Source organism: Saccopteryx leptura, chromosome 3, assembly GCF_036850995.1.
Source record: "Saccopteryx leptura isolate mSacLep1 chromosome 3, mSacLep1_pri_phased_curated, whole genome shotgun sequence".
Lineage (NCBI taxonomy): Eukaryota > Metazoa > Chordata > Mammalia > Chiroptera > Emballonuridae > Saccopteryx > Saccopteryx leptura.
The window spans coordinates 167547903-167562651 of NC_089505.1; the positions used below are offsets into that span (position 1 = coordinate 167547903).

The window sequence follows — 14749 nt, forward strand, 5'->3', positions numbered from 1 at the left end:
CCCTGGCCGGTTGGCTCAGCGGTAGAGCGTCGGCCTGGCGTGCGGGGGACCCGGGTTCGATTCCCGGCCAGGGCACATAGGATAAGCGCCCACTTGCTTCTTCACCCCCACCCCCTCCTTCCTCTCTGTCTCTCTCTTCCCCTCCCGCAGCCAAGGCTCCATTGGAGCAAGGATGGCCCGGGCGCTGGGGATGGCTCCTTGGCCTCTGCCCCAGGTGCTAGAGTGGCTCTGGTCGCTGCAGTGCGACCCCCGGAGGGGCAGAGCATCACCCCCTGGTGGGCAGAGCTTCGCCCCTGGTGGGCGTGCCGGGTGGATCCCAGTCGGGCACATGCGGGAGTCTGTCTGACTGTGTCTCCCCGTTTCCAGCTTCAGAAAAATACAAAAAAACAAAACAAAAAAAACCCAAAAAACAATGTCCCCTCAAAATATGTTAAAAAATATATACAAATTACATAAACAATAGATATGCAACAATCCAAATATAATCTCTAATCAAAGTAATAAAAAATGTTAAGACAAAACTACAGAAAATTGAAGTAACCCAAACATGTTTTGTTTAGTCAAACTTCATAATAAAGACTCTAAGAATATCTAAGACAACTCCTATTGTCTTGAGTCTATAAAGGCTAAACATTTAAAACACAAAATGTTAAACATGATCCTTTTCAGTATCTGCAGATGAAGAATGTTTGAGATTTGCCTAAACTATGAATCCTAGTTGCTTCTAGTAAATACCTTATTGAAAAATGTTTTCCTGAACTACTTTTGAGGCACACAAAAAGGTTAGTGATGTTATCAAATATGCTAGTTGAAAGTTAATGTCTACTTAGTATTTCTGATATAAAGTATGATAATTACAACATAAATCTAACAGCTCACAGTACCAAGAAATTGTTCCTGTACAATAATCTTACATTTTCTTTTTTTTTACAGAGACAGAGAGAGTCAGAGAAAGGGACAGATAGGGACAGATAGGAAGGGGGAGAGATGAGAAGCATCAATCCTTCGTTGCAGCTCCTTAGTTGCAGCAACTTTGTTGTTCATTGATTACTTTCTTATATGTGCCTTGACTGGTGTGTGTGTGTGGGGGGCTGCAGCAGAGCCAGTGACCCCTTGTTCAAGCCAGCGACCTTGGACTTTAAGGCAGCTATCTTTGGGCTCAAGCCAGCAACCATGGTATCATGTCTATGATCCCATGCTCAAGCCAGCGACCCTGCACTCAAGCTGGTGAGACCACACTCAAACCAGATGAGTCTGTGCTCAAGCCAGTGACTTCAGGGTTTCAAACCTGGGTCCTTCGCATCCCAGTCCAATGCTCTATCCACTGTGCCACCGCCTGGTCAGGCTATAATCTTAAACTTTTAAAATCTTACTACTACTGTTGACAACTATAAACCATAATGATAATTAATTTTTTGGATGAAATGACTCTTTTACTTTTTAAGTTCATTCTATGTTAGTGTTATCTGGCTTTAATTACAGGCAAATATTCACCTTAATATATGGTCATTGGCATTTGGCCAAAATGTATATTTGGTTAACCTCTACTAATCGGTATTTGAAGGCCTACCCCTATGCTTCTTGGTAGGGAATCTAGTCTTAGCCTGGTTGAATATTTTTACCTTGATAGTTTTAGAAAAATCCCAATTGCTCTGCTTCACAATATTCTCTATTCTTCCTTTCTTTGTACTTATCACTTTAACTCTGTTCCACACTGTTTTGTACTGTTCACTGTGCTGACCTTATCTTCTCACTGGAGAGTGCTTCCTTGAGGGTGGTAATTTAATATTGCATGATGCTTCTTTTCCACTGTCCATGGTGCCTAGCAAGATGCTTGTCATCTGATATGTATTTAGTAATTCACTAAGATCCAAGATGTTGTTGGCTAATCACCTTTATGTCTTAATATCATTTCCTTTATAGTTTTCGGCTATTGTATAAATAAACTACCCAAAGCTAAATATATCAAAGTCTGAGTAAATAAAGAATGGCATTTTATGAAAGACAGAAGTAATACTGTTTTGTAGTGGAGAAAATAAACACTGTATTTAGACCTAAGGCACTATAGGTAAGTCACTTTCATTCTTCATGCCTTTGTCTACCTATGAATTCTACAAAGCAATCACATTCAAGTTAAACTGAGAAAGAAAATCATAATAATAACCACCAACCTGAAAGTTTGAACAAGATTTTTAAGTTGTGTGTAAATATCTCCTAATGTAATCTGAAGAGGCCCCAAAAGTCCAGGCAATCTGAAAATAAAATATTACATTTCTTTTAAAATATAATTTAATTATATAGACACATTTTTGGGGGGGCGGGGTCTTGCCTAAATCTGGATGTTCCATAGGTAATAATGGCACTCAGGTGGAGGCAGTTAAATAAGCTAGGTTGTGAGTGGTGAGAAGTCATAAGGAAATACTTCATATCAACCTCACACTCCACTGTGTATTGTAGTTTATGCTACAGTGTGAGGCACTGAAACATAAAATTATTTTGGCTGCTATCTAAATTCTTGTCTCCAGTTTTTTGTTTTTGTTTTTTACCTCTTTACTTTCAAATATTAGCCCCAATAGAAAGAACATAAGGCCAGGGAACTGCCCCTCAAATGGTCAAATTTGGGAATGTGGCATATCTCTCATTATTAAATCCTTATGGTGGGAGCAAAAACTGGTATATTTCTGAAGAGCAAGTAGATAATATATATATTAACATTTTAAACGTGAATACTCTTTGACCTATTAGCTTTTTTCTTCAAAAAATTTTTTTCTTCAAAAAAATTACTCTACAGAAGTCATCAGATAAACATAAAAAAGACTCTTACTGCAGGAATATTTTTAGTAGTAAAAAAATGGAGACATATGTTCATCAATATGTGATTGGTCAAATAAATTATCACTGGGGAACAAAATTTTTGTTGCATCCACAAAAACACTTGTTCTTACCTAATTTGAGTGCGCTGATCTCAAATCTGACATTAGTTTTTCTCTGTAAGCTAAAGTTTTTTTTTTGCAATTCAAGATTTTAGGTTTTCATCTTATTGTAAAATTTTCAACATTTAGTTTAACATAATGAAGTAGAATGTCTTCTTGGGCATCATCTTTGTGAAAATATAACAATTTATATAATGCAGTAAATACACTAATACACTAAAAGATATGATTGCATCAGAATTTGTCTACAATTTCAAAATAGAACACATTAAAACACTTATTTTAATCATAAAATTTGCGCAAAATTTATTTAAATTCTATTCAGGCAAAAATTTGCATTTATGGCTCTTGCATTTGTGTACTTGTTGAGGACAATCTCGTTTGATGCTCCAGAGGTAGTCTGCTCATCACTAACAGATCCAAGATTTTCGGGAAACTTATCAAGGTGACTGTTCAGGAAGTGAATGTTAATGCTCATGTTACATCCCATGTCACAGAAAGCCAACAGCATCCTTTGAATCAAAAGTTCATAGTTTTCTGCTTTTTTGTTGGCAAGGAAGTTCTTTGTAACTGCCACAAAAGATTGCCATGCTGCTTTCTCCTCCTTACTCATCTTCCTGGCAAATTCTTCGTCACGCACGAGGGTTTGAATTTGAGGTCCATCAAATACACCTGCTTTTATCTTCTTAAAAGACAAAGCAGGAAAAGCAGAAATAAATGTTGAAAGCATTCACTTTCCCTATTCAAAGCCTGAACAAGCTGCTTCATTAAGCCAAGTTTGATGTGAAGTGGGGGAAAAATGATCCTGTCTCGATTAACTACAGATTCATTCACAATATTTTCATCCCTACTTCCAGAGCTTCAGGTTTTGGCCACTCCTTCTGTGTCTGGTGTTTCTCCCAAGCTTGGCTGTCCCACAAACACAGAAAGCAAGAATACTTCGTGAAACTTCTGTTGTCCTAGCAGGAAATTTACCATTTTCAGATCCACACAAATGATCCAGTTATGTCCCTCATACTTCAGAAAGTCAAGGACAATTTTTATGTCATTATAATCTTCTTGAAGATGAGTTGAATAACCAATTGGAACCGCTGCATAAACATAACCGTTGTGTAGGAGAATACATTTCAGACTTCGTTTAGAGCTGTCAAGAAATAGCTGCCATTCTGTTGGACTGTAAGTGGTAACACCTAGCTGGCTGAGAAGACAACTGATATGACAATAAATAAAATGTTTGTCTTTGGAAAAAAAAGTCCACAAAAATTTGTTCATGCTTCCTGAAATGGGATACTTTAGCTGACTGGTGAAGTACATTCTTTTCTTAAAGCCTGGAGGCTAATAACTCAGCTGCTTTCTTTGATAGGTCCAAATCTCTTACTAAGTAATTCAATTCAGATTGGCTAAACTGCTGAGGGGTTAATGACTGCTTGGCATCAGAAGAAGACCCTTCGGATTCTACAACCATTTCCTCATGCATCTTATCAAAATACACTTGATCACCATGTTCACTTTCTTTGTCCTTAGAAGAAATAAAACCATTGAAAACTGGAACCGGGGTGTCTCAGAATGTGAGATAGGTTGTATTGAAGGAATATTAGGATATGTGATCATATGCCATTTTTTCTTGCCGATGCCCGTTGTATGGATCAGACAGAAATAACAGTCACTGCTGTGGTCTTTAGGTTCACACCAAACCATGGGAATACCAAATGGCATTCCTTTGCATTTTCCTTCTGTCCAGTCACGAAGCATTTCCTCACAATTATGACACACAATATGAGAGCCCAATTCTTGTCTTGATTGCCAAGGGGAATTTGAAAATAGGCAATATATGCATGTGTCACAAATGATGAAATATTGTGCCTTTGACATTGAAGTTTGTAACAGCCACATATATAACAGAAGGTGTCAGGACTATTCTTACATTTACGCCTACTCGAAGAAGCCATGATTCAATCTTAAAACAAAATAAGAGGGTGTTTTTAATAGATAATATTTTACATTTAAAAACAACTACAATTATGTAAAAGTGATGTTTGTAAAACATTAATTGCCTTGTGGTTATGTTCAAGCCAAGAGTCGTTGCCCTTTAACTCCAATTTAAAAACCAGTGCATGCCATTAACTTTAACAAGAAGAAATTAAAATTGCATAAAAACTAGAGCATGCACCAAAAAATGAATTTCAGATTTGGAATCAGCGATGCAGAAATATATAGAAACAGTTCTAAAACCTCAAGCAACAGAAAATGAAAAAAAAATATTGTTCCCCAGTGTTATGATATATCCATATAATGCAGTGGTTCTCAACCTTTCTAATGCCGTGACCCCGCAATACAGTTCCTCATGTTGCGGTGACCCCAAACCAAAAAATAATTTTGGTGGCTACTTCATAACTGTAATTTTGCTACTAGTTATGACTCGGAATGTAAATACCTGATATGCATTATGTATTTTCTAATGGCTTTAGGCGACCCTGCTGGGGTCGCGACCCACAGGTTGAGAACCGCTGACATAATGGAATATAATAGAACCTTTAAAATGATAATGTGAATCTATTTTATTAATATGGAAAGATATTCATGTTAACTGAAAAATGCATATGGATTATTGTCCCATTTTTATAAAAACAAATATTATATAATGCTATTGTATATAATACATAGTAGATATGATATCAAATGTTTCATTTCTTACAGGTTTATACTATAACATAAGGAACCAAAAAGGAATTATACATATATAGTCTACCAGAAAGTTCTGTCCATTTTTGGAATAAAAAATACAAATTTTTCTTACAGTCAATAAACTTTATTAAATAATGTAATTACCATTATTATTAATGATTTCTTGCCAGCGTGAGGGTAATTTGTATATCCCATTTTTGAAAAATGTTTTATTTTTTGATGTAAAAAATTGAACCAGTGCTTGTTTGATATCTTCATTTTTGAATTTTTTGCCCTTCAAAAAAAAATTTTGTAAGGACAAAAACAAGTGATAATCGGAGGGTGCTAAGTCCAGGGAATATGGTGGATGTGACAGAATTTCCCAGCCTTGTTCTGCAATTTTTTGACGAGTCCCCAAAGCAGCATGTGGCCTGGCATTATCATGATGCAGTATGATGTTCTTCCTATTGAACATCGCTGGCCTCTTTTCTTGGACTGCTGTCTTTAAATTATCCAGTTGCTGATAATACTTCTCCGAATTAAACTTTTCGTTCAGTTTTAAAAGCTCATAATGTATTGGTCCTCAAATGTCCCACCATATACACAACATTCTCTTAGAGTCAAATTTGTTTTAGAGGTGGAAGGGCTAGGTTTTCTGGGTTCACAATATGCCCTTTTCCTTACAATGTTGTTTTTTTTTTTTTTTTTTTTTAACTTTAAATTTTTTTTTTAAATTTTTTTATTTTTTATTATTATTCATTTTAGAGAGGAGAGGGAGAGACAGAGGGAGAGAGAGAGAGGAGAGACAGAGAGAGAGAAGGGGGGGAGGAGCTGGAAGCATCAACTCCCATATGTGCCTTGACCAGGCAAGCCCAGGGTTTCGAACCGGCGACCTCAGCATTTCCAGGTCGACGCTTTATCCACTGCGCCACCACAGGTCAGGCCCACCTTACGATGTTTTTGTAGGTAATCCACTTTTCATCCCCAGTTATCATCCAGTTCAAGAAGGGCTCGATTTTGTTGTGAGCAAGCAGAGATGTGCATATAACGACTCGATCATCCAAATTCTTCTGACTTAATTCATGTGGCACCCATCTTGAATATTTCCACACCAATCCTATCTTCCGAATATGGTCCAAAATGGTTTGCTGAGCTGAATTAAGCCTTTCTGCGATCTCCAATGTTGTCAGAAAAGGATCTTGCTCCAACATGGTCTTAACAACATCGTCATTGATCAAAGATGGTCGCCCAGAACGTGGCTTATCAGAAAGGTCAAAATCACCTGTTTCAAATTTTTCAAACCATCTTTTGCATGACCTATCAGAAACTGTACCTTCACCACTTTCAATAAATTTCTACATGCTTCTGTAGCATTTCCTCCTTGTTGAAATTCTTATCAAATACAGTGGCGTAAATGAACTTTATCAGTAGCCATGGGTACACTATGGCTTCACACATAAGACTAACGTGAATCAACTTTGTTTTAGTTAATTTGCTACGTCAGTATGTATACATTAAGTGATAAAAATAAGCACACATGCGCCAGATAAACATGTGCTTACATGTCGAAACTTGTTGTGATAGAAACGGACAAACTTTCCGGTAGACCTGATATATTCACATATATACATTAATCAGCATATGTGTCAAGGATAAACATCAAAATATTAAATCTAGTTATTGTTGAGTATTGGGATTATAGGTGACTGTCACTTCCTTCTTTATACCATTTTGTAACATTTAAATCTTCTGCAGTAAGATGTATTGCTTTTCTTTTTAAAATTTATTATGAAAGTTTCAAATGTTTCAATATATATATAATATATATATAATAACCCATATATATATGTTCTCAGATTCAACCTCCAAATATTGTTACATACGCTTCATTATTTTCCCTTCTTTTTTCTTGCTGTAATAAAGTAAATCTGTGACATCATGTCACTTAATCTATTTCCTTAGCTATCTCTAAATACGAAGGCATTTTTATACAATCCCAATAAAATTATCTAATAATTCCTTATTATTCAAATGCAGAATTCCAAATTAATAATACTTCATATCTGTTATCCAGTATGTTTCATTTTCTTTATTAAAAAAAATGCCCTTTTGTAATTGGTTTGTTCTGATCAGAAACCAAAAAAAGTCTTACTTTTATAATGAGAAAAGCTCAACTGCATTTATAAACAACCAACCAACCAACAACAAAAAAATTCCTATGTCATTATAATTATTTTGTTTTCAGTGTTCGATGTGCTTCTTTTTGTTTAAGTTATTCCACCTCTTCTCAAATTTAATTTTTGTGCTAATATCAATAATTTGGTCTTCTAGCAGGATCCTTTTGGTATCTTTTGTTGCAGCCCAAATCCAGAAGAAACAGAATTCTTTCAATGACATGTCTATGTGGCCTTAAATTTAAAATTGGCTACTTTCATTAGCTAAAAGTTTTAGAAAATTATTTTCAGATAGATCCCTATGCACTGATTATATACCAGCATAGATTATCCATCCCAACTTTAAAAACTATGTAACTAAAGCATACCTTCTTTTTCTATCAGTGACTTTTACAGTTGTTTTCTAACCCAATATTTAGCAGAAACAAATATATGAGTATGAGGAACATATAAAAGGCAAAATTAACAACATATTTATCATATATGAAGAGTCTAACAAATAAAAGATAATAATTATTACTTTACTACACTTGATCTTGGCCAAAAGGCTGAGAAGCGATAAAAGATAATAAATATTACTTTAAAGATTTATTTAAAATGGAAAAATTAGAGAAAGTTGCTCAAAATATGGCTTCCAAAAATATGCATTTGTTATTTTTGAACTACATAATTAAGACTTCTCCACGTGGACAGTACCATAAGCAATGACTGTACTTTCCCATTTTTTCTGCTAAAGAATGAAAATACAGGTTGAAAAGTTCAAAACAGCTTTTATATCTCTGACAAAAAAATTTTTATGCTCCTTTTGAAAGAGAAACCAAGATTGTAATTTTATAAATGCCATTTATGACTGGGTTAATTACAGAAACAGTAATTTCCACCATGGGAAGCTTAAAACTAAAGTGCAAAGTTGAGTTGAACAAAATCTCAAGTTGATGAGTGTGAAATTGTCCTGTGAATATGTATGCAGAGTGAGTTAACAGACCATTAACTTGAGAAAGTCTTATTCATACATGAAACTGATGACACATTTACCACAAATCAGTATTTAAATGGGTCTAGCTCTTATATTTTTCCCCTGACTTCATTGGATTATTAAATTAAAGTGAGGTAGTTTGGTTTCTATTTCATTATCTCAACCTTCCTCATTACTATGTGCTTCTGGTATACAAACTTAATTTCAGCATTTCCTTGGCAGGATATCTTAACAATCTAAATTTCTCAGGTGAGGAAATGGATGTATACTTTTCACATTATTCTTCACTGTCCAAAATTCAATGATAAAACCACAAATACAAAGTTAATTTAAAAATATTGTAAGTAGAATAACAATTACATACTTACACTTTACTCAATTTTTCAAGTACGATGCGTTTTCTAATCTGGTTCTGAGAATCTGAATCTATCAGTGGAAAGGTGAGATCCTGCTGAATCACATTTTTAAAGGAGCAAAACAAAATCATGAATTTACATTCTTTGATAAAAACAATTAACATTAAAACACAAAAGTTAACATCTGTGTTATGGCAGAATAAAAAATAGACTGGAAATTTTAGGATTTAAATTTGATATCAGTTCAGTCATTAGGCTGGTATGAACTTAAGTCATCTGTACTCTTTCAAAGGTGTTTTCTCATCTATATAAAAGGAATATTAATATCTTCATTGAATGAGAAAATGTATATACAAAAAGACTTTGTAAAATGCTAAATGCTATATGCTATATAAATGTACAAGATTAAGATAAAAATTAGCAAATACTATAAATATAGTTCGGGGAATTCCACTTCTAGAAATGGCAGACAAGACAATTCAAACCACCTCTCTTGTTGAGAAATGAAAAAGCTGGGAAAAAACCCACATTTGTTTGAAAGCAACAGATTGCTAACAAAGAAGTAAAGAATTATGGCCTGAGATTCTGGAGAAGATAATTCTAGAGAGGCCACTGACTAATTTCAGAAGAGTCAATATAAATACTGAGAATCCAAGCACTGCTTTTTAAATAAACATTAGAGTTTGGGGCATGCCAAGAAGGAAGAGGCACTAGTCACACTCACCAAGTTTGTTTAGAAAGATCACGCTCTAGGAGTAAAAATGACTAGGATTTAAGGGACTGAAGCCCAGTTTCAAATCAGGAATTAAGATTCCTGGTTGGATTAAGGTGATTTGGGGCTGCTACGAATCATCTGCCAGTGGCGAACACAAATCCATTCTAGAGAAAAGTAACATCAGCCTGGGTCTCAAGTTATCTCTGTAATTTTTAATATACAATGTTTGCCACATAATGAAACAATAAGACAATATGATCAAACTCTGAAATACTAGCCCATAGAAATCAACTGTCAGGAAATCCAGATAAAGAAGTTACCGACTTTATTTAAAATTAGTGTTGAAGATATTCAAAGAAATAGCAAGATTAAAATTTTCAGCAGAGAACTGAAAACTATAAAAGAGAACCAAACAAAAATCCTAGAACTTAAAAATATAGTATTTAAAAGAACTCAATGGATAAATTTAATGATATATTAGAAATAACTGGAAAAGAGAATACTGACCTTGGGAAATATCCAGAATGAACCACAGTCAGACCCAACACTCATCTCCCCCTCCACACAATACCAAGTATAAAAAAAATATGAAACAAAGATACAGTTAGTTATCTGGTAACTGAATTACCAGATAATATTTAAAACTATACCAAAACTAATAAAAAATATCAAATCACAAATTCAAGTAATATAACAGCCAAAACAACAAATATAATCACAGGTATGCAAACCATTTTAAAGTTGAGAGTAACCAAAAAAAAAAAGTCTTAAAAGTACCTCAAGATAGAAAACACAGTATTTGCAAAGAAGGAGTAATAAGAGAAATAAACGAAAGCCAAAAGACAAAAGAATATTTTCAATGGGCTGAAAGAACATAACTGCTAATCTAGAATTCAATATCCAGGAAAATACCTTTCAAAAGTAAAAGTGAAATAAAAAATTTTGTTACAAACAAAAACAGAAAACATCACTAGCAAACTAACATTAATAAAAGCAAAGGATCTTCTTTAGGCCCAAGGCAAATGATCCCAGATGAAAAAATTATGATGCAGTAACAAATGAAAAACAATGACAGTAATTAATTGGACTAATCCAACTCAATATTGACTATAAATAATCTGGAAGGATTTAAAATGTATTTAGAACAAAAGTACACAGGAAAAGCACGTAAGGAAAGAAGGGGTAAATGGAGTTAAAGTTCTAATTGTCCAGGAAGCTTAAAAGTATTAAGTTACATTAGACCTTAATAAGACAAAAAATTCAGGTTTTATTTTCTTTATTCATTTTCAGAGAGAGAAAGGAGAGGGAGGGAAAGAGAGCGAGAGAGCGAGCTGGACCAGTGGATAGAGTGTCAGACTGGGACGTGGAGGATCCAGGTTCGAAACCCCAAGGCCACTGGCTTAAGTGCAGGCTCATCCGGCTTGACCAAGGGCCCACCAGCTTGATTGTGGGGTCACTGGCTTGAGCGTGGGATCATAGATATGACCCCATGGTTGCTGGCTTCAGCCCAAAGGTCGCTGCTTTGAAGCCCAAAGGTCACTGCCTTGAAGTCCAAGGTTGCTGGCTTGAGCAGGGGGCTACTCGCTCTGCTGAAGCCCCCAGGTCAAGGCACATATGAGAAAGCAATCAATGAACAACTAAGGAGCCGCAACGAAGAACTGATGCTTCTCATCTCTCTCCTTTCCTGTCTGTCTGTCCCTATCTGTCCCTCTCTCTCTGTAAAAAACAGAGGAGAGAGAGAGAGAGAGAGAGAGAGAGAGAGAGAGAGAGAGAGAGAGAGAGAAGGGAGGAGGAACAGAAAGCATCAACTCCCATATGTGCCCTGACTAGGCAAGCTCAGGGTTTTGAACCGGCACCCTCAGCATTCCAGGTCGGTGCTTTATCCACTGTGCCACCACAGGTCAGGAAAGATTCAGGTTTTAATCTTTAGGGTAACCACCTAACAATTAGCAAAATACTGTATAAGAAGGAGAGTAAAAAAAAAAATGGAATAATGATATTTAATACAAAGAAAGCAAAAAGGAAAGAGAAACACAGAACATGTGGAATGCAGAAAGCAATGAGTGAGATGGTAGATTTAAACCCAAATATGTCAATTATGACATTAATTGTAAATGGACTAACTTCTCCACATAAAGGATGAAGATTATCAGCCTAGATTTAAATAAGGTAATCCTTGAAAATACTAATAAAAAAATGCTAGTGCCAGCAAAGTAAACTCCAAGAGGAAAAAAAAATCAACGTAGAGAATGGTTATTCCATAATGCTAAAGGTTTAATTTTCCAGGAAGACACACAAACTTACATTTGCACCCAATAACAAGTTCTCAAAATATTAAAAGTAAAATCCATAAAACTAAAAGGAGAAATAACAAATCCCTAATTATGGTGAGAGATCTTGACCTATCTCTCCCACCTCTCTCAGTAACTGATGAATGAACAAATAAAAATCAAAAGTGCTTCTCAACTTTGATGTGCACGTATTTCCAAAAAGAAAACCAATAAAATGTGACCTATACTCCTCACCATAACAAAAATAAATCCTAGGTGAACTTCAGATCTCAATGTGTAAGGAAAAGCAAAAAAGCCTGTAGAAGATTAACTAACCTGGGCTAAGCAAAGATTTCTTACAGAAGTCACTAAAAGCAACAATTAAACCAGACTGAAGACACCAGTAATGAGAGTGGAAGGACAAGTCTCAGAGTAGAAGATGATATTCACAATACACATAACTAGAAATGGGCTTGAATCCTGAATACATACAGAATTCCTACAGATTGATAATAATAAAAATATGTAGATAAATTCAATAGGTAAATGGAAAAAAGACTCAAACAGTTACTTCAAAAAAGAGATTATCCAAATAGTCAAAGCAAATGAAACAGAGAAACAAATCATCAGAGAAATATAACCAAAAAGCAATACCACCACAATGATGAAAACTAACAGTATCAACTATTGTGAGAGTATGGAGTCATGGAAACTCTCATACTGTGGTAGTAGAATATACTCACACAACCATGTTGGAAAACCATTTGTCATTATCTAGTAGAGTTGCATATATCCATACATTATGACCCAGAAAATTCAGCCCTAGTTACATACCCAACAGAAATGCATCACATTAGGAGAGACATATATAAGAAAGTTCATATAGCCCCAAACTGAAACAACCTAAAGGCTCATTATTATAAATAAATTGTGGTACCTTTCTAAAATGGAATACTATGCAGCATTTAAAGAATAAAACTAGAATTATGCCTATAACAACACAAATGACCCACAAACATAATGTTGGATGAATTAAATTGGACACCAAAAATATATATATTCTGTGTGAATCCATTTAGATACAGTTCAAAACTGGCTAAACTTATCTGTACTACTATAATAATCATTCATTTTGGAAACAGGTAATGACTAGGAGGAGACATAGTTGGGCTCTGGTTTACTCAAATTTCTTGGCTTGGGTAGTGTTCATTTGTGATAATTAAAAGAGCTGTATACCGACTATTTGTGTTAGACTTCAGTGAAAAAGTCCTAAAATGTTATACAATAAGGAGCAAATTTCAGGGATTAATTTTTTCCTTCTTAAGGCTTATAAGCACAAAAATCAATGTTTCTCCAAACTTAATATAAAAGTTATGATGCTGTCTAATAACACAGTTGAAAAGATTTCAAATATAGTACTGGGTTAAGTAATATTTTGGAGGAACACAAGAAATTTCCATATGACTGGTGGTGGTGCAGTGGGCAGAGCATCGACCTGGGATGCTGAGGACCCATGTTCGAAACCCCAAGGTTGCCAGCTTGAGCGTGAAGTCACTGGCATGAGCATGATCCTATGATCCCATGGTCGCTAGCTTGAGCCCAAAGGTCACTGGCTTGAAGCCCAAGGTTGCTGGCTTGAGCAAGGGGTTACTCAGTCTGCTGAAGGCCCATGGTCAAGGCACATATGTGCAGCAATCAATGAACAACTAAAGTGACACAATTACAAGTTACGAGTTGATGCTTCTCATCTTTCTCCCTTCCTATCTGTTTCTCTGTCTCTCTAAAAAAAAAAAAATACAAGAAATTTCTCAATTTTTACACGTCCATTTTCACCTTCTTTCTAAATTTCCAAATGTGTTTTAAATTTACAGCCACATTTACTCAGAAATATTTAGTAACAAAGTTTTGTGATAAAAACCAGGTATTGCCTATTCCTCTCATGTCAATTGATTTCATTTCCCAAACTACACATCAACTAAAACTGGATATTAGAAGTACTGAAAAATCTCCCTAAATCTCAGTGGCATACATTCAGTCTCTACATATAACTACTATTTACTGAGTACCAATTACATGTCAGGCACTGTGATAAATGCTTTATATACATTATTTTTAAAACTCATAACAAGTGAAGCAAGGAAAATTACTTATAGTCCCATTTACAGATAAGCAATCAGACTCAAGAAACTAACTTTTCTTACAGCTAATAAATGACAGAGCAGATATTCAAATCTAGGTCTTACCTGAATGTGCTCTTTTCATTTTCTCTCTATTATTTCCCAATAAATCTCTTTTAATATATTATTTTTATTTATAATATTTTAAATGGGCATACTTGCCAAATATTATACAAATATTTTACCATTCAACTAGTAAGTCTACTTCACTGCAAACAGTCCCACTGGAAATAAAACACAAAGATATGTACCCCATGTAGGAATCTGAAAGAATACATATGGATACAGAAAAAAACAAGCCTCTTCAGAGGTTCTACATATTACATGAAGAACCTGGTTTAAAGAAAATTCTGTCCCACAATCCTAGGCTATTTCTCCATTACAGAAAAACGCTCCACATTTATGAAAATTTTCAGGGGCAAGCTTCTACTGACTTAGAAAATAGTAGTGCCAATACTGAAGATGGCACTTTAAACCAAAAGAC

At 35.0% G+C, this 14749-nt stretch overlaps 1 protein-coding gene and 1 pseudogene across 5 annotated transcripts in view; both read right to left on the bottom strand.

Annotated features, from left to right (window-relative positions):
* The window catches only part of RPAP2 (RNA polymerase II associated protein 2), a 97979-nt gene that overhangs the window by 52356 nt on the left and 30874 nt on the right, over positions 1-14749 (bottom strand). For 4 of the 5 annotated variants that reach the window (XR_010750285.1, XM_066376800.1, XM_066376796.1 and 1 more), the window contains exons 9-10: positions 9116-9198; positions 2172-2252 (exon numbers count right to left, since the gene is read on the bottom strand). Coding sequence is in view for 4 of the 5 variants with exons in the window: in XM_066376800.1 (XP_066232897.1) it covers positions 2172-2252; positions 9116-9198 (164 nt within the window). In the remaining variant the exon portion in view is untranslated. The remainder of the gene's footprint in view (positions 1-2171; positions 2253-9115; positions 9199-14749) is intronic. The other variant, XM_066376799.1, reaches the window with a different exon arrangement.
* Positions 8257-8331, bottom strand: LOC136401793 (U2 spliceosomal RNA; annotated as a pseudogene).